At 39.9% G+C, this 26,271-nt stretch overlaps 2 protein-coding genes across 9 annotated transcripts in view; one reads left to right on the top strand and one right to left on the bottom strand.

Moving 5' to 3' along the window:
- The first annotated feature begins 337 nt into the window (after positions 1–337).
- Positions 338–18,367, top strand: zmp:0000001267. Of its 4 annotated transcripts, none has more exons than XR_012392942.1 (7): positions 338–4,664; positions 6,401–6,534; positions 8,373–8,502; positions 8,705–8,829; positions 10,714–10,801; positions 17,174–17,658; positions 17,989–18,367. XR_012392942.1 is itself a non-coding variant. In XM_003200396.6 (6 exons), exons 1-6 carry the CDS (start codon positions 3,828–3,830, stop codon positions 17,402–17,404), a joined length of 1,545 nt encoding a protein of 514 aa, XP_003200444.2. In that variant the 5' UTR covers positions 338–3,827; the 3' UTR covers positions 17,405–18,367. The 4 variants fall into 4 exon arrangements, 2 of the variants coding, with proteins under 2 accessions (XP_003200444.2, XP_073783780.1); XR_012392943.1 differs by having other exon boundaries at positions 3,897–6,261; XM_003200396.6 differs by having other exon boundaries at positions 17,174–18,367.
- The window catches only part of arel1 (apoptosis resistant E3 ubiquitin protein ligase 1), a 48,188-nt gene continuing 40,015 nt past the window's right edge, over positions 18,099–26,271 (bottom strand). The window contains exons 18-23 of one of the 5 annotated variants that reach the window (XR_012392915.1): positions 24,340–24,469; positions 24,207–24,265; positions 23,901–23,990; positions 22,280–22,455; positions 18,970–20,044; positions 18,099–18,915 (exon numbers count right to left, since the gene is read on the bottom strand). Coding sequence is in view for 1 of the 5 variants with exons in the window: in XM_002663035.8 (XP_002663081.2) it covers positions 19,942–20,044; positions 22,280–22,455; positions 23,901–23,990; positions 24,207–24,265; positions 24,340–24,469 (558 nt within the window). In the remaining 4 variants the exon portion in view is untranslated. Of the gene's footprint in view, positions 20,045–22,279; positions 22,456–23,900; positions 23,991–24,206; positions 24,266–24,339; positions 24,470–26,271 lie in introns of all 5 variants that reach the window. The other 4 variants (XR_012392916.1, XR_012392917.1, XR_012392918.1 and 1 more) reach the window with 4 other exon arrangements.

Below are 26,271 nucleotides of genomic sequence, written 5' to 3'. Positions count from 1 at the left end.
AAGTAAATGATTTTGAAGCTATTTCATTTAAAACTTTCATAAAAGAGTTATTCAATATATCATTAACTTCAAGTTAAACACAATAATAGTATATTCTGACATAAGATTTTAATAAGACTTCAAACAATGCCCATTTTTGCCGAAAATTAAAGTTATGCGCCCTGTACGGAACACTATTTTAGTCGTGTACGGAACATCGTTAATACCTATCATCTTCCGTACACATGCGAAGGCGGTACTTATCCCATCTTTTCTCAAAAACTACTGGTCCAAAAGACATCAATCAAGATTTGGATTGTGCAATAGGTATTCTCCCAGAGAATGAACACACAAGCATGCTTATCTGGCTTTCAATGACGGAGGAGTGGTCGTTTGAGTGCGCTGAATAGCGAAAAGAGTACAGAACATGGTTAGTCTACGTTAAATCAGAAGGTGTAGGACGGACAAAGTAATTTATGTCCCCTTGTTCCCTGCTCTTACTGACAGTGTCTTCCACTTCTGCGTCAAACGCCGGCGTATGCTACGCCGTTGACGCACAGCCCTTCGCCGTGGCCGTCGGTGTCACTGACGTGCACCTCTCAAAAAATGTAACTACACGTCGCAACAACACGTAGCGCAAGCTCTGTGATTGGTCGGCTTGGTAGCGCTGATGAGTCTGGGCAGGACCGAGAGCCATGCGAATGGCATGAGCCCAATGGAGCGATTGTTTACAAGTGTGGAGTCCTGTGAAGGAAAGTTTTGTTTTGTGTTTACCTCATAGTTAAAGTTGTTGCACGTCCGCCGGTTCCTTCCTCAAAATGAGCGAATTTGAGCCCCTTGTACATCCAGGAAGTGTTCAGGAAAAGCAAAACAGCAGCGAAGAAACTCGACACAGAGAAACATTTTCACCTCACTGCCAACTAGCGTTTCGGAAGTGTTAATGCAGGCCAATGGAGACCGCGCGCAGAAGTATAAATGCACGGCTACGGGCGTTGCATGCGCCGTGGGTTACGCCGGTCACTTGACGCAGAAGTATAAACCAGGCTTAAGGATGCTATCTCAACCTGGCTCAAAGAGACTGAGGGTGCTTTCAGACCTGTGAATCAATTCAGTTTGTTACATTGTTGCTCTTTGTTGACAGGTATGCTGATGAATCCAAACAAAGTTAAAAAATCCACCCCAAAAAATCTGTTTTTTCCACCTATCCTGTAGCCTACTTGCGCCATTACCCCTCACAACCCACCCCCGCCGCAAGAGTGTCCGCACCCCACTGGTTGAGAACCACTGATGCAACTAATATATAATATGTAACCAATATAACAACCAACTCTGTACCACATCGCATGTCATTCCCTCGCTGTAAATGCTAATGCTCCCAGTTTTTTTCTGCAACCTCGCTGCGCGCATCCTGAATGTTTACAAACTGGTACTTCGTCTATAATTGTATAATAAGAAAAATGTGTCACTGTGTTCCCCCTCAGCCTATTTTTGTTCTTTTATTTTAATTTTGTAATTAATGTCTCATCTTAATCCTGCATTTAAGTCCACATCTTATCCCTCCGAACCCTTGTTTTGGGCCACATGTTGGGAACAAATGTGTACGAAAAAGGGCAGTGTCAGATACAATAGCAAGTCATTTGTCTTTTCCATCTTAAAACTACCGAAATCCGTTATGTTAATGTTATTAAAAGACTCTATAAATCACTGGGTTGGTTTTTGCCGAGCTGGTTGGTCAAGTCAGGAAAATCTAAAACATTCTGGTTAAGATAACCTTTGTTTTCTGATGGAGGGAACATTTCAGTCGTGTCATGAGAACATTAGGGCATCTGCCTGTATAGGAGCTAAGTTACTGCAGAGCTTCTAAGAAAACAAACGGATTAAATGGTGTGTGGAGTTTGCATGCATTAGCTACTATTGCTAATGCTGTTATTTATTGGTCTATACCTTCTCATTCTTAAACACATGAGCATGAATGTTGAAAAAAGTGTTAAAAATTGGCAAAATTACTGCAAACTTTTACTTTTTTTATTTTATTTATTTGACATGGACATCACAATTACACTGGACAACCAAATGCATTTGTTTAAGTGTTTTAGCAAACTTGCAAATTTTCAATACCTGTCCACATAGGAGGCTTAAAATTGACAAAATAGAAATATAATAAAACATACAAAACATTACAATTCTTTACATAAAATGACTGCAGGCAAAAGCAAAGGCGACATGATCCAACCAACTAACAGTAGACTATTTGTGCAAACACTGCTGTTTTGTTTTTTAACCACTTTTTAAGAGCACTACTAAAAATATTTAGATTACTTTCTGATTTTAAGCTAAGCGGTAAATCATTCCACAGTTTGGCTCCCTTTACAGAGAAGACAGATTGACCAAACGAGGTCTTACACTTTGGCACTAGACAGTCACCGTTAGCCGTTGCTTGTGTAACTCTGTGGGAGGTTTGATGCCGATTGATTAGCTGAGAAAACAGGATTGGAACATGATTATTTGAACATTTAAAAACCCATTTAAGATAACTAAATTAAATAAAACTATCACAATTAAACAGGTTATGTTTACATAAAACATCACAATGATGCCATCGCATAGGCTTTAAGTCCATAATTTTAACTGCTTGTTTATATATTGAGTCATTAGGCTTCAATGTAGTCAAAGAGGCTTGTGACCAAGATGTAATGCAATACGTCAAGTGAGAGAATATCATTAGCCCCTTTCACACAGTGATACCGGTAAATATCTGGAAAATTTCCGGAAAGACTTTACCGGTATATTGAAAAAAGCGCTGTTCACACAGGCGAGGACGTTACGTAAATTTTCCGGAAAAGAGCGTTCACACATCCATTCCAAAATACAGGTAAATTCTGACATCATTCACCACAAATGAGCTTTAAACGGCTGCGCTTGTATTTGTAAACATTTGACTAAATTACAAACTCTGTGGATGATCAATATTGTGAACAACTTTCGCAGGATCACTTTCGCATGTCGAGATGTTCATAATATGTGCGTGTGCAGGCGCTCACAGGCTGTTTCACAGGCACACGCAAAGCTTGAAGGTAAACAAACAACGGCTTATCATAAGCATCTCATCGATGATTATTTACACAGTTGGCATTAAAAAGAACATATAAACGTGATCTGACTAACTTCTAGCAGCTAAATGTGTCTGGAAAAATATTCAAAGGCTTTTATTCTCATAAACCGCGCGGACGTAAATGCGTCTGACTGTTGTGATTGGCTAAAGCAGACGTCTCACGTCAGCACGTTCTAGACGTGCACGCGCTTATTACGGGAATCTTCCTTCTGCATTCACACAGCGCAGCATTCCGGCAAATTGCCGGTAATGTTACAACTTCTCTTTCCGGAAAATAGCCAGAACGAATTTACCGGTATTTTCAAAAAGGACCTGTTCACACATACAACCTTTCCGGAAAATTGCCGGCAATTTTCCGGAAAGGTCTGTATGTGTGAAAGGGGCTAATGTGTGCATGTATAATTTTGCAGTGTGATATGTTAAAAACCTTCTAATAAAACGAAAACAGTTTAGACTTGGCTTAACTTTCTTACTTAAATTTTTAACATGACTATCAAATTTTAAATTAATGTCTAGAGTTATGCCAAGATACTTAAACTCATTCACTTCTTTAATTACTTTCTTTTTTATCAGCACCTCAAATGTATCCCGTACAGGCCTATTTCGTATAGAAAAACACATAGATAACGCATCTTTCTGTTAAAGATGTTAGCCTACATATGACTTTGCATTGTTAATTACGCATTAACCATATTGCCAGCAAGAACTTGAATAAATATTAGTCAGAAAAAGATAAATGAAAAGCCAGAACCAGACTGTGACCCTTGGGGTGCTCTGCCAGTACATATTAACTCTAAATCATCTTGTGTTTTGTGTTGTTTGGTCCTGTTCATGGAGTCTTTTCAAACTCAACATTTGCGGTCTGCATTTCTACATTATGGAGAGTTCCAAGCTGAAGCTGAAGCCTGAAGTAGGGCTGCTGGGTGGAGTGTCTCTCATTGCTGGAGTCATAATTGGATCTGGAATTTTCATTTCCCCTCAATATGTGCTGATTTTTATGGGAAGTCCAGGTGCTAGTCTGATCATTTGGACTCTTTGTGGATTGTTGGCCATGGTAGCTTCTTTGTGCTATGCTGAACTGGGAACTGTGATTCGTGAGTCTGGAGGAGAGTATATTTACATCTTGCGCACTTCAGGTAACGTCATGGCATTTATATGCGCCTTCACCAACAACATTGTGGTAAGACCAACTGGCATGATTGCATCAGCACTTGTCTTTTCCCAAAATGCCCTTGCACCTTTCTATGAGGATTGTCCACCACCAAATGTAACAGTGAAGTGCTTTGCAGCCCTGGGGATTTTGACATTGACAGTTGTGAACTGCCTGAATGTGCGCTCCTCCATCAAAGTCACAGTGTTATTCACAGCTATTAAGGTGATGGCGCTTATAATAATTATGATCGGGGGACTTGTGCTGCTCATTCGAGGAACCACATCCAACAGCCTCCAAAATTCCTTTGAAGGGACCACGCTGAGCATTAAAACCATGGGTATAGCCTTTTACCACTGTTTATGGGCGTACGATGGCTGGAATACTTTAAACTTTGTTACCGAAGAGGTCAATCGTCCTGAGGTATTTATGTCTTGTATTATTTTTCTTATTTGTATTAATAGTCATTTTTGTTTTTAAAATGTTAAAATGGTGTAACACATACTGTTCTATATGCGGTTTACATATATATAAACATATAGAGCTATATATCTGTAATATGTTAAATATAATATACCCCTGACCTAAGATAAAGGCATCTGCCAAATGAAGTATAAATGCTATCAATCAGTAAACAATCGGTGCCTAAAAGTACTTTAGAAACTAAAATTACCCAAACAACAACAAATCCTAAACCCAATTCCTAATCTTACAACTAAAATGAAGGACATCCAGAATGAGGAACCACTTATATCTGATAGGCCTGCTGATAAATCCAGCTTAAACTAGTCTAGGCTGGTTGGCTGGTTTTAGCTGGTTGACCAGTCTGGTTTTAGAGGGGTTTTGGCCACTTCCAGACTGGTTTCCAGCCATTTCCAGCGTGGTCTTAGCTGGTCAGGCTGGAAAGTGAAAATCAAAATATACAAAAAACTGTTTCAGTGTGTCTTGCAGTAATGATTATACAGATCTGTCACTCGTTTATTTCATTACAGCTGAACGGTTTTGCAACATACTATTTTAAATGTGTTGTCGGATTGTCTATTTTAATGTTGTCCATGTGCATACCTTGCTAAACATTCTGCTTTCAGCTTAACCTTCTGCACTGAAGCAACAAATTAAAAAGGTTGCACAGTTGTGTTTTTAGGTAATACAGTACATATACATACGTGCAAGAATCTGAAGCTCTGAAAACGTTTGCTTCCAGTGTAGTTAATATTGAACAAGAACTTTGAACTTCTTCATTCATTTCTTTTTTCTTCATTTCACACTCTTCAGAAGATCTGGGCACAGCTTTGTCTTTTTGCATTCCAGCACAATGAAAAATACAGAAAAGCTGAATTTAAGACGGGAATTGGGACTCGCCAGTGCTGTTTCTCTGGCCGCAGGCGTCATGATAGGTTCAGGAATTTTCATGTCTCCGCAATTCGTTCTGGTTTACGTTGGAAGTTCAGGAGCAAGCTTGATCATTTGGGCAGTGTGTGGCGTAGTATGCATGTGTACAGCTTTCTCATATGCTGAGATAGGCACCATTATCAGAGAATCCGGAGGTAACTATATCTATATCCTGCGAATTTATGGACCTTGTCTTGCATTCGTTTTGAGCTTTACGACCATGTTCCTAATGAAGCCACTTTCGATTATAGCTGGTTCCCTGAGCTTTGCCAAGTATGCCGTGGCACCATTTTACCCAGGCTGTACACCTCCTATTCTAGTGGTTAAGTGTATTGCTGCAGCATGTGTCTTGGTGATTTCAACTATCAATGTGCTAAATGTTCGCTTTGCCATGGCTTCTCAGGTGGTCTTTATGGTGGCTAAACTTGTTGGTCTTATGATTATAGTTATCGGAGGAATAATAACAGTTGCACAGGGAAACTGCGAAAGCCTATGTAATTCCAAAAGTGCTTTTGCAGACGCAAAGCTTAGCATCAGTACTGTTGGAATGGCACTATATCAGTGCCTTTGGTCATATGCTGGGTGGAGCAACATAAACAATGTTATTGAGGAGGTGAAAAGGCCAGAGGTGAGACAAAGTTCCTATGTTCTCCAAAGTTAAAGTATTTATATGACTAGTCATGTACAACTGCTAAACTGTATGTCTTATTAATGCAATGCTCTCATTTATGGTCCTTAATACTTTTATTTGTGATTTTATCTTGTAGGTCAACCTGCCGAGGGCACTGATGATTGCTATTCCCATGGTCACGATTCTCTACCTACTAGTCAATGTCAGTTATCTGGTTGCCATGTCACCCGCAGAGATGATATCATCTAGTGCAGTAGCTGTGACATGGGGGTAAATTTCAGAGTGCTATATATCTTTTTAGATCAGTGGTTCCTGATTCACACGGTGCATCAGCGTCAATGCTTCCCATTCACTTTGAATGGGTGACGTGAGGCGTTGCTGAACTGCATTGTGGATCCGTCGGCGCTGCTTTAGAGGCGTTGCTCGCTGCAGAAGTTGGGACCAGCTCAACTTTTCAAGCGCCGGCGGAAGCGTCAGCCAATCAGATCGCTGTATGCAAATACACAAGCTAGACAGTGGCCTATTGCTGACTGAATTTCATTGGCTGACGCTTCTATGACGATCACTTCACCCCCAACTCCAGACACAGCTTCAGTCAAGCGTTGACGCTGAAGCCCCGTGTGTATGGGGCGTAAGAGGGGGACAATGCGTGATTTTCCAAAAGTCAAATAAATTTTAGGCTCCGTTTACACTAATACATTTTCGTTTGAGAACAAAAGCAATCCACGTCTACATTGGCGTTTAAACTAACACTTCTGAAAAGATCCGCACTACACCGATGAAAACGCACATCACATGGCCACAGACACTCTGACATGCACTGAAATCTGCTTCAGTGTAATCCAAGTGTGCCGCAAGCCTGCGTTTGAGTGAATGTCTCGGCCGTTAGATCGCCCCCTGGGGGCTGGCTGCAGTACAAGTCATAAAGCCCGCCTCCTCCGTGTTAATGAAGGAGACTTGAGCCCAAATAAAAAAAATGTATTACACTTGCAATAAAATGTCCCGAAAGATAGTTCTGGTGGATTAAGGCACTGGTTATAGTGCTGAAATAGGTGCAGATCTTCATTTTTGTAAACAGTTTGTTTTTAGCAGTAATTTAATGCTGGGCGTGTCATCGTGATTGACAGCTGTGATTGACAGTTTCTCAAAGCAGCGCGTCTGAGCTTCGGCAGGAGACTGAAGTGTTATTATTCGATTTCTGTGTTATTTTACTATGACAAACTGAGTTCAGCAGTAAACTATAGTTTCTGACATACATGATCCTGGTGGAACACTGTTTATTCGCTAAGGTCGGGGCTTTTTTCGGGCGTTATTAGTTTGCTGATACATGCCTAACCACCCAGATAGCAAAACACAGTTCCGGCTAGATTCTCGCCTGCTGGAGACTTATCCCTTAGAGCTCAGACTGACTAATGTTACCTCTGCTGGACCTACTCCGGATGCCTAGACTCACTACCCGATTCCAGCCCGAGTCAATCGAGCCAAATGCGGCGGCCGAGCGAGCCGGCGCTGCCGCATGCGAGCCGGAATCAGCCCGCGACGCCGCGAATAGGTTATGCGCTGCGGTCCGGAGCTGGCGCGATTGAATATAAAAAACCCTCATATTTGTTAACGTTATTACATCCATTTGTGTTGATATGACAGCAAACGCATGCTGAGAAGTTCGGGGGACGTGGTTGATTTTTACATAAAGCGTTTGGTTGGAAGCTCGACTCCGCTCATTTTCGCAGCTCCTCCTCTGGCTCCATCAGACAGTCCTTCTGCGCATGTCAAGGCTCCAATTTCAGCAGGCTTTTGCGACAGTTTGTGCCTGTCAAGCAGGCGTTTTGCCCTCAAGGCGTTCAATGGGTCGTGTCGTCCATATTTTTTACAGTCATTGGTGTAATCCATACCTGCCAACACTCCCGTTTTGTTGCTTCTCCCGGAAATCTCCAGTAATTTCACTAGCACCCCTGTGGTTTAGATTAATAAAGGGACTAAGCCGTAAAGAAAATGAATGAATGAAATGATATATTGTATTGTTCTTTCTCATGTTCTTGGTACTCATGTTAGCCACAGATTTTAATTTGATGATGTAAACCCTTAGTTATTTTTCTTTTTTGTGACAGAAATAAGGTGTTAGGAGGATGGGGCTGGGTGATGTCCATTGCTGCAGCACTCTCATCCTTTGGTTCTCTAAATGGATCCTTTTTCAGTGGAGGACGAGTGTGTTACGTTGCAGCAAGAGAGGGCCATATGGTAAGAAAGTGTATTTGAAGATAACAGGAAACTATTGGGTTAAAATAGTAGACTTTGTAAATGTAAAGAAGCAATGCATTTGCTAAATAATGGGTTCAGGAAAATGCCCCTTACCTGTGATTTGTGTGAATTTTCTTAAGTGCAATCACATTCCATGAAAATGAACTGGACAAGTGCTATAAAATGTATTTCTGTCTTTCAGCCTGACATACTAGCCATGGCTCACATGCACCGGCTTACTCCATCTCCTGCCCTCATTTTCAACACTGTCATTGCTCTTATTGTTCTCATTCCCGGGGACTTCCAGGCAATAGTCAACTTTTTAAGGTACTGCGCCTTATTTGGATAAAACTTTCTGCAAAATCCATCTATGTACTATTTTTGTAATCTTCACTATGCACTAATCATTTGAAATTAAATAATTGGGAAAAAAGTTTGAATGTTTGAAACTCAACTATTTTATAGAATACAGTTAGATCGAGATATCATTGATGATCTTTAATTACAGGATTTTTGTTAAATTTAGACCCATAATTTTAGAACAAACAGAATTGAAAATATTAATTCATAGTCTGTATATTAACTGTTTATGCAATTTGTCTGTTCATTTACACAACAGCTTGGAACTGAACATGCTAAATTCTTAAAATGAGTTACAAAGTGTCAATTTGTAAAAATACCACTGTTGTTGTGTCTGTGTAAACACCCGAAAGATTTTTGAAAATGATATGTGTGTGTATGGAAGTTCAGATCATTTTACTGACTCGGATCTTTGGGTCTAGTTCATCGAGACGAATCTTTTTTCGAGTCATTTCGTTCATTTGGTTCAATTTGGCAAAATATTATTAAAATTTTATGTATTGCTTCCAAACACATCTACAACTAGCCCAAAATAAGTCATACATAGAATACTATAAGAAGGAGAAAATAATAATTCAATGTTTACCTGCTTTTTTGTCTATGAAGGTATTTTTATCTCTTTGCTCAGCTCACCTCTTCATGCCTTCAAATGTCAGTGGTTTGTTCATGTTACACTGACAGCCACATATAATCTTAACCAATGTATACAGTGACAGTCTGAGTCGATAGGAGCCATGATAATTAGTTCATCTTTCAAGTCTTCTGGTTGTTGAGTCGTTCGTTCATCAAGTGATAGAATGACTCAAACCCAAGGACTCGAGAGATAAACTGTTCAATTCTTTTTCCGGCTCAAAACACATATGATTGGCCCGTGATGAACGAACGACTCAAACCCGATAGAGGACTCAACAGAAGAAATGGATCAATTCTTTTTCCGGCTCTAAACGCATATGATTGGCTTCTGCCTTTCCGCGATGAACCACTTAAAAGACTTGAAATGGACGATACCACCTGCACAAATGTGCGCACACGCGGATGAACAGGGTTCGACAATATAAGGATGACCCAATATGTGTGCAAGTTTGATCTTAGAATCAAAATAATTATTGTTTAGTGTGGTTATAGAGATAAATTTGGTACATCGTTAATTTTGAGCTCTAAAAAAAAAGTCATGTGAAATAAAAACTAATTGCAATATAACACCCATTTATAATGACCCATTTGATTATGCTCATTGAGCAAGCTCATACTAGACACACAAAAAGTGAAATGAATGGGGACGCATGTGGAGATAACACAAAATTTAAATCAAGTAATTTTAGCATGTCAACGTCAAATGTATGCATATAAAAAATATTTTTTTTCCAACAATAAAATTATGGCTAGTGAAAATGCAGAGTGGCTAGTAACATTGGAAAACTACTAGCCACAGTGGCCGGTGATTAAAAAAGTTAGTTTGTAAAGCCCTGGTTATTACTCTCTTTCTCTGATAAGGCGCTATTTTGGGCCTCTACCATCGGGTAGTCCCAGGTGAGTTGTTGTGAATCCCACAACAACTCGAGTTCTACAACAACTTGCCAGTTCATGTTGGGCTGCCAATGAGCCTGTAGGACTTTATTGATAGCAACCTCATAGATGTACTTTATCCCAATTTTAACAATCAGTAAATCTCCTGCAGGTATTTTCAAGCCCTCCATTCCCTGGTTTTGGAATTGTTTAGTCAAGTTGGCCCTATATGTTATATTAACGTTAGGACATATTTTCTTTTATTTTAGTCTGTGGAACTCAAAATCTGGGTTGAGTCTGAAGTGGGCCAACCATGTTTCTAACATTTTTCACTTTCCTTTCTAGCTTTACTGCCTGGTTCTTCTATGGAGTAACGTTATCAGGTCTTCTATATTTAAAAATCAAGAAACCTGAACTTCCCCGGGCAATTTCGGTAAGAACGTTAAGCACACCATTTTTTATTTTACTCAATTTAAAACCTCAAATGCATGACCTGTTAGTTTATTCATTAATAATAAATGTGTGTTATTGTACTCATCTTTTTGGGAGATTCAAATAATCTGCAGGATTGTACAGAACTATTCAGATAAATAAATCACAAACTAATTGTTTAATATAGTGGCATATATTGTTTTAGTTTGCCAGTAAGTCATTTTTAATTTCTAAATGTCAATGGCATTGTGACAGTATGGAAAAATCCATTTTATTGTGGGATAATTGTTTTATTCTGGTTTCCTTATTTGTCCAGTGAGGATCTATTGTCATTTAGAGCTGCGGTCCCCAAGTTTATTTTAAAATCTGGGACAGGTTAACGCTTGACAATTTTCCGCAGCCCGGCTAGCAGGGCCGGCGTGTCCATAGAGGCGACCTAGGCGACCGCCTAGGGCGGCAGTATAGAGAGGGCGGCGTCCGCGATACCTCCCTTATGCGTCCTCAGTTATGTCCGCAACACCTCCCTTACCACCCGCGTCCTCAGATATATTAGTGCATAGACGACAGAATTGAAAGGGTAGCGTCAGCGACACCTCCATCAGCACCCGCGTGTCCTTAGTTATATCTGCGCATAGGGCTGCAGAATAGAGAGTGCTGTGTCCGCGACACCTCCCTCCCTCCCTCAGCACCCATGCATCCTCAGTTATATCTGCGCATAGGGCGGCAAAAAAGAGGTCCACGACACCTCACTTCATTTTTATAACCGGTCACTTTCATTTTCACATTGGGATTGAGGGCGGCGTGATCGTCCTCTGCCTAGAGCGGCAGTTCAGCTTGCTCCGGCCCTGGGTGCTAGGCGACCATCAACCGTTTTCTCAGAGAATGACAAGCTGACAAAACATTGCTGCAACTCTGATACAAGTTTTATTTATAGAGAAAATTAAAAAGCTCTGCATTGTTTGGGTGTTCTGTGTTTGTCGAAGATAATTAGTCTACCGAAATGTGTATATTCATAAAAAAAAATATGATGTTGAGCGGTCAGTTCTTGTCACATGACTTGCGGTGCACTCTCAGCATTATGAGGATGATTTCAACTGGGTTTCCATTGGAAATAACGAACTTGCTCATGGAAAAGATGCTATTTGTGAACGGCAGTTCCTTCCTGCACAGACATGCTGGATTCACCTGATTTGTTGACAAACGGGTTGGGGATCCATTCCTTGGCAGTTCATGGGTCCTTCTCTGGGCTTTTTCCCTCTTCGTAAAGAAATATTCCAAAGACATATGTTACTTATTTTGCTAGCTTGTGGGTTACATTTTGGTGCTTACGTGTCTGAGATGTAACCAAGAGCACATGGTCATTTTTTAAATTAAAAGACTCTTCAAAATAAAAGATCGTTCAGACTCAAATAATAAATAAAGAAATTATTAATGATTTCTTGTGCGGTCCGCTACCAGGGGTTGGGCACTACTGATTTAGAGTCTTAGGTCAACCTGTATAACATACACTGTATCTGTTAGATCTATGTACCCAGAATATTCAACGTTAGTAGTTACAAATTTTGCTGTTTGAGAATTAATTTGGTTTGACAGTGTGCTCGGTTCACATGACTAAATCAATTTTTTCTGTCATATGTGTAAAAGTAATTACAACACTGCTTTTGTCATTAAATGGATTCAAGGATGTCTCAAGATTATCACAAAACACTTATGCAAAAAAAGATGCAGTTGTTATGATATAAAGGCGAGGCAGTGGCGCAGTAGGTAGTGCTTTTGCCTCACAGCAAGGTAGCTGGGTCGCTGGTTTGAACCTCGGCTCAGTTGACGTTTCTGTGTGGAGTTTGCATGTTCTCTCTGCCTTTGCGTGGGTTTCCCTCACAGTCCAAAGACATGCGGTACAGGTGAATTGGGTAGGCTAAGTTGTCCGTAGTGTATGAGTGTTTGTGAATGTGTGTGTGGATGTTTCTTCCGGTTGGAAGGGCATCCGCTGCATTAAAAACTTGCTGGATAAGTTGGCGGTTCATTCCGCTGTGGCGACCCTGGATTAATAAAGGGACTAAGCCGACAAGAAAATGAATGAATGAATGAATGTTATGATATACCAAAATACAATCCAAAAAATGAGAACAGCAAACTAATGTCTAAGCAATCCATAAAAATAGGACCCACAAAAAAAGTAACTGAGAACAATACTGAAGTAAAACAGCAAATAAATCATGGTCTATATAAAGTCGAACTAAATAAGAAACGTATCAACCAGTGAGAGTGATGAAAAACGATGCAAAGGTTTATGGTGCAAAGGCTCATGTGAACAAACAGGCAATAAGCCAAAAATAAAGAGTGCTCTCTTGTGGCTGTGGAAGGTACTTCAGCAGATGGCTGACAGACATTTCACAATTTACCTCTAATAAAAATAGAGAAAAAATGATTTAAATTAAATTAAAAATTAAGCAGGTAAACCATGGATTTTCCTATTACATTTCAGAAAACTTTTAAAAATCGCAGTTGACTGAAAAACTTGACTAAGAACATCAAATGCTGTATATATATAACCAGAAATTATCCTTAATGTGTTAAACTTTGTACACAACCACTGTTTACACACAATATTTTGATGAATACAGCATCTGTTTTTTTCTATTACCTATATTTAAACTAGTTTATTGGAATTTTAGAAATAAAAAAACACATTTTTAGTTTAAGTGTACTTCAGGCATTAATGATAATGATATTTGTCTTTAGTTCATATGAGAAATTTGCTAATTCTGTGGTGCTTAGATTATAGTCACTGTGCTGTATCAATGGAGGGAATAAAGTAGTGTCGTGTATTCACCATTTTCTTCGCGTACGAGCGGGCGCAGCCATTTGAATCCTTTTGGCTCGAGACTTCCTGTCTCATTTACTTCCATTGATTTTTAGACATTAAAAACAGCTCGTTTTGCTGCTTGATGTTGCAAACTGATATATTCTCTTATTCTATGATATGCACATAAAAAAACAGTTGATGGAAACAGCAAGATGTGCATAAATTTTGAAAATGCGCATAAATATATGTGTGCATAACTGAGTAGGATAAACTTCTTATTCAATCAGAAAAGATGTGCATAAACTGCGATGGAAACACTTTTACCGAACACAAAATATTCATGATAAAATGATAAATTATAATGGCTTCATGACAATCATGTTTATTACAGATTTATGACAAGTTATGTTGTCTTGGCCATGTCAAGTTTTCATGACAAAGGCATCTCAAACAATGTCATATGACTGTTGTTATAATTATTTACTTGATTATTTACATATAAATACCCCTTCAAGTAAAGTCACTGTCACTTTATTAGTCATATCATTGCCATTTGATCATGAAATAATATTGTGAGTTTTTAAGTAATTTATACTTCAAACTCTTGTTTTGTGTGGGCTTGTTTGATATCTAAGAGATGACGAAGAATTCAATTGCATTACATCAATACAAGTGTTTGGAAAGTTTAAGGCAGGGGTGTCCAAACTCGGTCCTGGAGGTCTGGTGTCCTGCAGATTTTAGCTCCAACTTGGCTCAACACACCTGCAAGAATGTTTCTAGAAAGCCTAGTAAGAGCTTGATTAGGTACCCAGGTGTGTCTGATTGGCGTTGAAACTAAACTTTGCTGGACACCAGCCCTCCAGGACAGAGTTTGGACACGCCTGCTTTAAGGCAAGTCATTTCACTCGGCGGCCATCTTTGAAACGCCTCTCGGGCAGTATGCTCAGGCATTCTGTTTGAATGGGGAAACATCAAATTCTGCAAAATGACTTGCCAAGCTTACGATATCAATTCATATTACGAACAACCAAAAAAATTAAACAACTGTCAATTTAGTTTCATTTCTAAATGTTCGTATCAAACAAAATCTGCAGAAACTCACGTCTAGTTCAAGCCCCTCCCCCAGAGAATTGTCATTCTGTAGCAATCACTGATTGGCTCCTGTACTAAAAGGCGGGCTTTTTTCGCCATATAGTGATCGCTGATTAGATCCTGTACTAGAAGGCGGGCTTTATTTGCCATATAGCAATCGCTGATTGGCTCCTGTACTAGAAGGTGGGCTTTATTCGCCATATAGTGATCGCTGATTAGATCCTGTACTAGAAGGCGGGCTTTATTCGCCATATAGCGATCATTAATTAGATCCTGTACTAGAAGGCGGGCTTTACTCGCCATATAGTGATCGCTGATTAGATCCTGTACTAGAAGGCAGGCTTTATTCGCCATATAGTGATCGCTGATTGGCTCCTGTACTAGACGGCAGGCTTAATTCGCCATATAGTGATCGCTGATTAGATCCTGTACTAGAAGGCGGGCTTTTATTCGCCATATAGTGATCGCTGATTAGATCCTGTACTAGAAGACGGGCTTTATTCGCCATATAGTGATCGCTGATTAGATCCTGTACTAGAAGGCGGGCTTTATTCGACATATAGTGATCCCTGATTAGATCCTGTACTAGAAGGCGGGCTTTATTCGCCATATAGTGATCATTAATTAGATCCTGTACTAGAAGGCGGGCTTTATTCGACATATAGTGATCGCTGATTAGATCCTGTACTAGAAGGCGGCCTTTATTCGCCATATAGTGATCGCTGATCAGATCCTGTACTAGAAGGCGGGCTTTATTCGCCATATAGCGATCATTAATTAGATCCTGTACTAGAAGGCGGGCTTTATTCGCCATGTAGTGATCGCTGATTAAATCCTGTACTAGAAGGCGGGCTTTATTTGCCATATAGCAATCGCTGATTGGCTCCTGTACTAGAAGACGGGCTTTATTCGCCATATAGCGATCACTGATTAGATCCAAGACTAGAAGGCGGGCTTCATTTGCCATATAGCGATCATTGATTAGATCCTGTACTAGAAAGCGGGCTTTTATTCGCCATATAGTGATCGCTGATTAGATCCTGTACTAGAAGGCGGGCTTTATTCGCCATATAGCGATCATTAATTAGATCCTGTACTAGAAGGCGGGCTTTACTCGCCATATAGTGATCGCTGATTAGATCCTGTACTAGAAGGCAGGCTTTATTCGCCATATAGTGATCGCTGATTGGCTCCTGTACTAGACGGCAGGCTTAATTCGCCATATAGTGATCGCTGATTAGATCCTGTACTAGAAGGCGGGCTTTTATTCGCCATATAGTGATCGCTGATTAGATCCTGTACTAGAAGACGGGCTTTATTCGCCATATAGTGATCGCTGATTAGATCCTGTACTAGAAGGCGGGCTTTATTCGACATATAGTGATCCCTGATTAGATCCTGTACTAGAAGGCGGGCTTTATTCGCCATATAGTGATCATTAATTAGATCCTGTACTAGAAGGCGGTCTTTATTCGACATATAGTGATCGCTGATTAGATCCTGTACTAGAAGGCGGCCTTTATTCGCCATATAGTGATCGCTGATCAGATCCTGTACTAGAAGGCGGGCTTTATTCGCCATATAGCGATCATTAATTAGATCCTGTACTAGAAGGCGGGCTTTATTCGCCATGTAGTGATCGCTGATTAAATCCTGTACTAGAAGGCGGGCTTTATTTGCCATATAGCAATCGCTGATTGGCTCCTGTACTAGAAGACGGGCTTTATTCGCCATATAGCGATCACTGATTAGATCCAAGACTAGAAGGCGGGCTTCATTTGCCATATAGCGATCATTGATTAGATCCTGTACTAGAAAGCGGGCTTTTATTCGCCATATAGTGATCGCTGATTAGATCCTGTACTAGAAAGCGGGCTTTTATTCACCATATAGCGATCGCTGATTGGCTCCTGTAATATAAGGCTGGGCTTGATTCGCCATATTGACAGTTACACTTTTCCCCATTTAAAAGTATGCGAGTGACACGTCTTGTGCTATCTATAGTCTTTGGTGAAGACAAAGAGCAAGGAATCACCAAGAGTCAACACTCTAGTGCACTTTGGGAAACAGCCACTAGAGGCAGCCATTTTGGAATGAAAACTCCAATAGAACAACAGCATGATACAAGTCTGTAAATTAACTAAAAGTGCTGATGATTGGGGTAGTAAGTGTTGTATTGTCGTCTTTCAGGTTATATCTCAGCTTTAATGCGCTTTTTAAATAAATAAATAAAAAACAAAAGCAGCTGCTTGCCATTGCGATAGCAATAAGATCCAATGGACAGCCGACTGCTTTCACTCCAAAATGGCAGAATCCGGGGCTGTTGCTGGACGCTGCTGTTGCAATGGAATGTTCTATTGAGTGTTGCCTCTTGGTCATTTCAAGCTTTTTGGTTAAGACAATATAACAATTTGAAAAAATGACAATTTGGACCACAAGTTAACCTTCAACAAATGTCTGCTTTACCTTTGCAAGGTACCCATAATCCTTCCCATCGTGGCTTTGCTGGCTGCAGTGTTCCTGGTGCTGGCTCCTATCATCGATGACCCTCAGATAGAGTACCTCTATGCGGTCATCTTCATACTGAGCAGCATTGTGATTTATATACCTTTCATTCACTTCAAGCTGTTTCCAGGAATGTTAAACAAACTCACAGTCTTCCTTCAGCTTTTTCTAGAGGTAGCACCGACTGCCAAAAACCTGTAATGCTGCACCAACAGTAATGTCAAATGTTGTGCTTTCCATATTCAAATGCTACAAACTGTTAGAAATGTTATAGACGTGTGAAAATCGGTTTAAAGAGGACCTATTATGCAAAAAAATCACTTTTATAAGGGCTTTAAACACAGTTCTGTGTTATTAAATTCAACTTAAGAAGTTCTATATATATCCCTGTACACAAGAAGTAGGCCATTTAGATCCTCTAAGATTGACTACAACAATTTAGTCAGTACAGCCCTGCTGAAAAATCCATCTTAAACCAGCTTAGGCTGGTTTCAGCTGGTCGACCAGCCTAGTTTTAGAGGGGTTTTGGCCATTTCCAGGCTGGTTTCCACCCATTTCCAGCCTGGTCCTAGCTGGTCAGGCTGGAAAATGACCAGCCAAATCCAGCTAAAACCAGCTCAACCAGCCTGGTTTAAGCTGTATATAGCTGGTTTTGGCTGGACTCCCAGCTTGGCTAGGCTGATCAAGCTGGTTTTAGCTGGTCATCTCCCAGCCTGACCAGCTAAGACCAGGCTGGAAATGGACGGAAACCAGCCTGGAAGTGGCCAAAACCCCTCTAAAACCAGGCTGGTCGACCAGCTAAAACCAGCCAACCAGCCTAGGCTGGTTTAAGCTGGATTTTTCAGCAGGGAGAGCCTATAAAGACAGCAAGACAAACAATTAGACATGACTGAAATGACTGTTAATGATATACATGAGTTTATTGTATTTCATTTTTTACACTTCCCCTCCCGCCCTGGCAAACCCAAATTCTTATTCCTGGCTACTGATACAGTGCCATCCTTAATGCTGGACTAAATGTACAATTGTAGCTTTATATGAAGCTGATCCATAACATTCTGCTGTATGTTATTTTCCCGCAATCCTTTATGACATTTACAGTATATTGATGAATCATTTTCTGCTGATTGTGGTTACATAAAATAAAAACCGTAGCCATCTGCACAGGAATGTTATAGTCAATGTTCAATTTCAGGAGGCCAACTTATGAAAAACACAAATGTAGATTATACGTTAGAGAGAGAGAGCACAGTGTATTATAAGGGTAGTCATGTTATTCACTTTTTGTCCTGGCAAATGTTTTATAGTGGTCAAAGAAAGGCCCCGTGACCTCAAACAACATTGCTACAATTATATACACTTAAAAAAAACATTGTTCTTCAACAGTCATCCATTGTGCATCATGATTTTCCCCACAAAGATTACACTTCGCTCTTGCTGTGGCATTAACAAAACCAACTAAAAGTGTAAAAACACAACATGTTATGAATAAAACAAGCATTTGCTGTATCAGGACTTGATATATGATGCATAGATGTCAGTCAAAGGAAACTAAAGGAGTAGTAGGGCCAGTAATTGTTGTGGTACAATATTAACCCTGCTAAAAATCCAGATTAAACCAGCCTAAGCTGGTTGGCTGGTTTTAGTTGGTTGACCAGCCAGGTTTTAGAGGGGTTTGACCATTTCCAAGCTGGTTTCCTGCCATTGCCAGCCTGGTCTTAGCTGGTCAGGCTGGAAAATGACCAGCTAAAACCAGCTTGACCAGCCTGGTTTAAGCTGGACACAGCTGGTTTTGGCTGGGCTCCCAGCTTGGTTAGGCTGGTCAAGCTGGTCATCTCCCAGCCTGACCAGCTAAGACCAGCCTGGAAATGGCCAAAACCCCTCTAAAACTAGGCTGGTCAACCAACTAAAACTAGCCAACCAGCTTAGGCTGGTTTAAGCTGGATTTTTCAGCAGGGAAGGAGTCTTTATAATATTTTAGTATAGTTCCTATTTTAATTACCATCTCGCCCTGAATTCGATCACAAATAATTCCCTACATATGCTCAGTTTATATCGTCAAATGTTCCAAATGAAAAGTTCAAGGGTTCGAGAGGAGAGCTAAGAGCAAAACTTATTTATCTGTTGCTGGAATGCCAGTTAAAACGAAGACTTCTGAACATCTCTGGGTAAGAAAAAGTAAAGATGTGTGAAAATCTCTATTAAAGAAATCTCAAATCTTCCAACGATGAAAAAAAAAAAAACAAAGTCACAAATATCAAATGAAGAGTAGCAAGAGAAATATACACTGTATAAATAAATCAAACAATAAAACAGCAGTTATATACACAACCTTCCCTGATCAGTTAAGGCCCAAGTGCAGAGGACACACAGTCAATTCCAACATCCTACAGTCTACAATATTCCTTTAAAAAAAAAAATAATAATAATTCTACTAACGCCAAATGCAAAGTAAGCATTCTGACACTTGGTTAGGCCATTAGGTCTACGCTCAGATATAGAAAGAAAGGCAACTATCTGAACAACAACAAAAATTCTCAACTCTTATTTCCATGTTGTAGAACAGTCCTTAAATACATATGTACAGAACGCCTGAATCCTCCCAGAGGCATCTTGTGATCAAAGTCCTTCCTTTACAGTACATTGTAAAGTACACTGGGGTGAGATGTTCATTTAAAAAAAAGAAAGGAAAAGCAGGTTTGGAGACAAATCTGTTTCTGCCTGAGCGGAACTGATGTTTATAGCATCCCAAAGCCCTCGCTCCCCTCACTGATGGCCAGCTTCAGCAGCTTGTGGAGCTCCTCGTAGGAGTCATATGTTGGGAGGCACAGCTGGTTAAAACTGAACAGGACAGAAAGAGGAAAAGTTAATCATGAAAGCCCAAATTAAACCGCTTGATTTGTTCTACAGATACTTCAGATCAAACTATATTCATGCTGCTGGAACAATACATCTACATTAAACAAATTAAATAGTTGTCAAGTCTTTCTGTATTGCTTTGGCACAATGGCTGAAAACATTGTCATGTACAGTGCATCCTGAAAAGTATTGATAGCGCTTCACTTTTTCCGCATTTATTATGTTGCAGCCTTATTCCAAAATGGATTTCATTCATTTATTTCCTTAAAAGTCTACACACAATACCCCATGATGACAATGTGAAAGAGTTTTTTAAATAGTTGCAAATTTATTAAAAATAAAAACCTGAAAAATCAGATGTACATCAGTATTCACAGTCTTTGCTCAATACTTTGTTGATGCACCTTTGGCAGCGATTACAGCCTCAAGTCTTTTTGAATATGATGCCACAAGCTGTCTTTGGGAATTCTTGCCCATTCGTCTTTGCAGTACCTCTCAAAGCTCTATCAGGTTGGATGGGAAGTGATGGTGTACAGCCATTTTCAGATCTTTCCAGAGATGTTCAATAGGATTTAGGTCTGGGCTCTGGCTGGGCCACTTAAGGACATTCACCGAGTTGTTGTGAAGCCACTTTACTGATATTATGGCGGTGTGCTTTGGGTCATTGTCCTGCTGAAAGATGAACCCAGTCCTGCTGAAAGATGAACCCGAGGTCAAGAGCACTCTGAAGCAGGTTTTCATTCAGGATGTCTCTGTACATTGCTGCATTCATCTTTCCCTCTATCCTGACTAGTCTTTCAGTTTCTGCCTCTGAAAAACATCCCCACAGCACCTCCATGCTTCACTGTAGGGATGGTATTAGCCTGGTGTTCAGCGGTGCCTGGTTTTTTCTAAACATAACGCCTGGCATTCACTCCAAAGAGTTAGATTTTAGTCTCATCAGACCAGAGAGTTTAGTTTCTGATGGTCTGAGAGTCCTTCAGACGCCTTTTGGCAAATTCCACACAGGGAATGGCTTCCGTCTGGCCACTCTACCATACAGGCCTGTTTGGTGGATTGCTGCACAGATGGTTGTCCTTCTGTAAGGTTCTTCTCCCACCACAGAATAACGCTCAAGCTCAAGACAGAGTGACCATCAGGTTATTGATTAGCTCCCTGACTAAGGCCCTTCTCCCCTGATCACTCAGCTTAGATGGCCGGCCAGCTCTAGGAAGAGTCCTGGTGGTTCCAAACATCTTCCACTTACGGATGATGGAGGCCGCTGTGCTCATTGGAACTTTCAGAACAGCAGAAATGTTTCTGTAACCTTCTCCAGCCTCGTGACAATCCTTTCTCAGAGGTCTACAGACAGTTCCTTTGTCTTCATGCTTGGTTTGTGCTTTGACATGCACTGTCAACCCTGGGACTTTATATAGACAGGTGTGAGCCTTTTAAAATCATGTCCAATCAACTGAATTTACCACAGGTGAACTCCAATTAAGCTGCTGAAACATCTCAAGAATGATCAGTGGAAACAAAATGTACCTGAGCTCAATTTACAGCTTCATTGCAAAGGCTGTGAATACTGATGCACATGGGATTTTTCAGGTATTTATTTTTAATAAATTTGCAACAATTAAAAAAATATATATTTTTCACATTGTCATTATGGGGGATTGTGTCAAGAATTTTGAGGAAATAAATTAATTTGATCCATTTTGGAATAAGGCTGTAACATAAAGAAATGTGGAAAAAGTGAAGCACTATGAATACTTTCCGGATGCACTGTATATATAACAAGGAATGCTCAAAGGTGAGTAAATTATCACTTTTTTTTTTTTTATTTTGCATGAACAATTCCTTTAAACAGAAAATAAAACTCTAAAAGTGACAACACACATGCTTCTAGGCAGTGCTAAATTATTAATTTTGCCATAGTTAGAGAATCTGTAGGCACACTGTTACACTACATGGCTTTGTTAGAAACAGAGGCATTAAATGAACATTTAGACATGCCACCATTTAAAAAATAATAATAATTAATTAGATTTAATGATTTTGTTCCCTTTGTATAGTTTCTCTGCTGTTTTCACAAAACAATTTAATCAGTATCATGGCTATATGCAACAAATATTAAACCCTGAAAGTGACATTTAAAGGAAATAGTAGTAATGTTACTTTAGTTCTGAAACTGGACTGTGGATTTCCTGTGAAAGTGGGGCAATAGTGAGTGCTCACCAGGTGTGTGCGGTGGGCAGCGTGCTGTGTGTGGGAGCTGCTATGATTTGGAAGGAAGGGCAGAGCGTGTTGAAGCCACCAGGTGGAAGCTGTGAGGAGCCGGTGGTGAACTGCAGCAATCGCGCCAATTCTTCCTGTGTGAAGGATGATACCACCGCCCAGAACCACTTCATCACCTAAGCAAAGGGATAATCAGGTTATACACAGGTCAACTGCAGCACTTTTTAGTCAGACCCAAAAATAATAGGAAGCGAATGCAAGTTATTTATTTTACTTAATTTCTTCCAATTGTTTCATTTAAATGCAAAGTTTACATCTTTTAAGAGTTCTTTACGAGAACTTGACAAACACGTCATAACCTGACTTTGTCATGACAATTTGACATTACCAAGACAACATAACTATATAATAAATCTCTAATAAACATGGTTGTCATTAGTTAATTATAATGGAGTCATGATTTTTCAGCATTATTAATATTTTTCTCAACCTTAACTGCAGTGATGCAAATAATTAAAGGCAGTTATAAACTAATTTTACTGAGAACTAAAAAAGTGATTAGAAAAATATAAATGCACAAGCACAATGGCCTCATAGTAATCATGTTTATGACAGATTTATGACAATTTATGCTGTATTGGTAATGTCAAGTTGTCATGATCAAGACAAGTTGTGATGTATTTATTTCGAGCCGTCATAAAGACACCTTTAACAATGTCAACTTTGCTTTTAAAATGACATTACTTAGCAAATAAGAGAAATGAAGTTGTCCTGAACATGCATAAAATCTTCATATTCATAACATTAGCCATGGTATGATTATAAAGATGAAGAACTTATGAACAACTATTTCAGGTAAAGTGTTACATTGAGATTCTTTAAATAAAAAAGATACACATAAATCAAATGTGATTGCTTTTAAAACGAAATGGTATTACTAACTAGTTATACTTGTCTTTCTTAAATAAGAGGTGTACAAAAACATTTATGAAAAAAAGCTCACCGGCCACTTTATTAGGTACACCTTACTAGTACTGTGTTGGACCCTCTTGTTGCCTTCAGAACTGCCCTAATCCTTCGTGGCATAGACTCAACAAGGTACTGGAAATATTCCTCAGAGATTTTGACTCACATTGACAGCATCATGCAGCTGCTGCAGATTTGTTGGCTGCACATTCATGATGCCCATCTCCCGTTCCGCCACATCCCAAAGATGCTCTATTGGATTGAGCTCTGGTGACTGTGGAGGCCATTTGAGTACAGTGAACTCACTGTCACCCACAGAACTGCCCTTATTGGATATTTTCTCTTTTTCAGACCATTCTCTGTAAACCCTAGAGATGGTTGTGTGGGAAAATCCCAGTAGATCAGCAGTTTCTGAAATACCCAGACCAGCCCGTCTGGCACCAACAACCATGCCACGTTCAAAGTCACTTAAATCATCTTTATTCTGATGCTCGGTTTGACCTGCAGCAGATCGTCTTGACCATGTCTACATGCCTAAATGCATTGTGTTGCTGCCCTGTGATTGGCTGATTAGAAACTTGCGTTAACATGCAGTTGGACAGGTGTACCTAATAAAGTGGCCAGTGAGTGTATACTACTCACTAGTGTCACTCACCTTTTCTCTGAAATGCCATGACCCTCCAACAATTACTGCATGAGCTTTAAAGTCCTGGACATTTATATCTCCTGTGCCACACATCAACAACTGGGAACAAGACAGACGAGTCAAAACCTCTTAAACATCAACTTTACATGCGGAGACATGTTTAAAAAAATAAAACAACTAATGGCTTTAATGACTGTTAAATCTACGGTCACATTTACTGATATTTGGCAACATCACATCATCTTGATTAGACTCCAAGTTTAAATTGAAAATGGAAAAGGTTTCCAAAGGACTGCTGCAAACAGAATTTCTTACCTCCAGTTCATTCTCATCAAATATGGCCAGAAGGTTTTCAGGGACCAGTTCGTTCAAACCTGAACAGAAGAGGTCATTCTGTCAATATGAAATTCTTCACTCGGAGACATTGATTTAGAAAATCTGATCTTACCTTTAAGGAAGTGCTCGACTTCCTCTCTCACTTGACTGGCTAGTCTGTACTGGGCCAACAAGTTTAAATAGTGATTTTTATTCTCATTGGTCACAGCAATTTGAGCACCACCAGGTATCAGTTCCACCACCTGTAACAGTACTACTATCAGTGAAAGTGTACAAACAAACAATCACTCGTTTCTTCAAATCACTCTTAAAGGAATAGCTCACCCAAAAATGAAAACCACCACATGGTTTACTCACTGTCAAACCATCTTCAGGGTATATGACTGCCACTATTCAACACCATTATGAAAGAGCCAGGATTTATTGTAAACTATTCTGTCTGTGTTGGTCCATGTGACCAAATAAAGTCATATACAATACCTGACAAAAGTCTTGTCACCTATCTAAGTTTTAGGAACAACAAATAATAACTTGACTTATATTTGATCATTTGATTTTAGAAGTGGCTTATATGAAAGGCGAAGGCCTCTAGATCAGTGTTTCTCAACTGGTGGGTCGCGACCCAAAAGTGGGTCGCGGGAACATTTTCAGTGGGTTGCAGAGCGTGTGGTCAAAAAACAACAACAAAAGTTTAATTCCAAACTTATTTTGACTTTTATTTTGAAATGCGTGCACAACAACCCTTACCGTACGTTCACACCGAATGAGAGCCGGCGGCGATAGGCGACGATAAGTGGCGAGGAGCAGCGCGGCGCGTCTTAGCCGGCGTGAGCGTCGAGGAGAGTTGAAATGAAGTCAACTTTATGGTAATGTGCTATGACGCTGTTCGGCGGCAAGCAATCAGAATGAAGACGTCCAACGCTTGATAGCAGTTCAGGGAACACAGACCTGTGAACTTTGGTTCCGACCACAGTTGTTCCCAAGGGTTTGATTATTGCGGTCGCCGGATTTCCAATTATTTACAATGTTTTCTTACAGGAACATGCATTAAATAAGTTACTGGCGAGTTACTGATGTTCATTAATGTTATATAAATTTATCTTTAAAAAGCGGGAATCTCACGCGATGTGACAGTACAAAACAGTACTGCTGCTTCAGGATATTTCAGACATATGGACACATATTGGATAAATAGAGCAAAGCCACACCACACGCAACTTGATCTTCCATTGTTGTATGAATTTGATAAGAAGTGCGCAACATTTTCACGCTAAAACATGCCTTATGCAGGAATGTAACTGATAATGCTGCAACGGCTCCTTTAAGTACGAGATCAATGTAGCGAGTTTTGACGCTCTCGCCGCCGGAGCTGAAGGCAGACAGCGTAGTCGCCAGGGCGGCCAGAGCGACCTTGGACGCTCTCGCCGCTTTCGGTGTGAACGTACGGTAGTGTTTGACATGTGAAATTTCATTTAATTATAGCAACAAATATGTCAAAGTGCAAGTACGACCCTGAATATGTAAAGTATGGATTTACATATATTGATGACAAACAAGACTCAAGTTTGTCATCAGTAGTGAGGTGCTCTTACAAGAGAGCACGAAACCTTCTAAATTAAAATGACATTCAGAAACCAGACAACATGTTTTATTAATAGTTTAGTTCATGGTAACTGAACCTATCCTTACCCGAACCATTTTGCATTATTTGTCGTTTTAACTTTGTAATATTTCAATAATTTGATACATTTTGTTAAATGACAGCAATAAAATATTATTTATTTGTAAGTCTTGGTGATTTTCTTATGATTTATCCGTCACTATTTGTGGGACAGGTGAATTGGGTAAACTAAATTGTTTAAATTGTTACACTCCATGTGATACGTGTTTGGCAGGACGGCCTATACCTTGCATTGGTTTGATACAGATAACAAAACCAGAGACCATTTGTTTTCAAGTGTAGTTGGAGGCTTTTAATAGATTGCAGGCTTTCTGTGGATATATTTCTCAAGTCTATGTATGAAGCAATTACTCACTGAGATTC

Source organism: Danio rerio, chromosome 17 (genome assembly GCF_049306965.1).
Source record: "Danio rerio strain Tuebingen ecotype United States chromosome 17, GRCz12tu, whole genome shotgun sequence".
Classification (NCBI taxonomy): Eukaryota; Metazoa; Chordata; class Actinopteri; order Cypriniformes; family Danionidae; genus Danio; species Danio rerio.
This window is presented reverse-complemented; position numbering and strand designations above follow the sequence as displayed.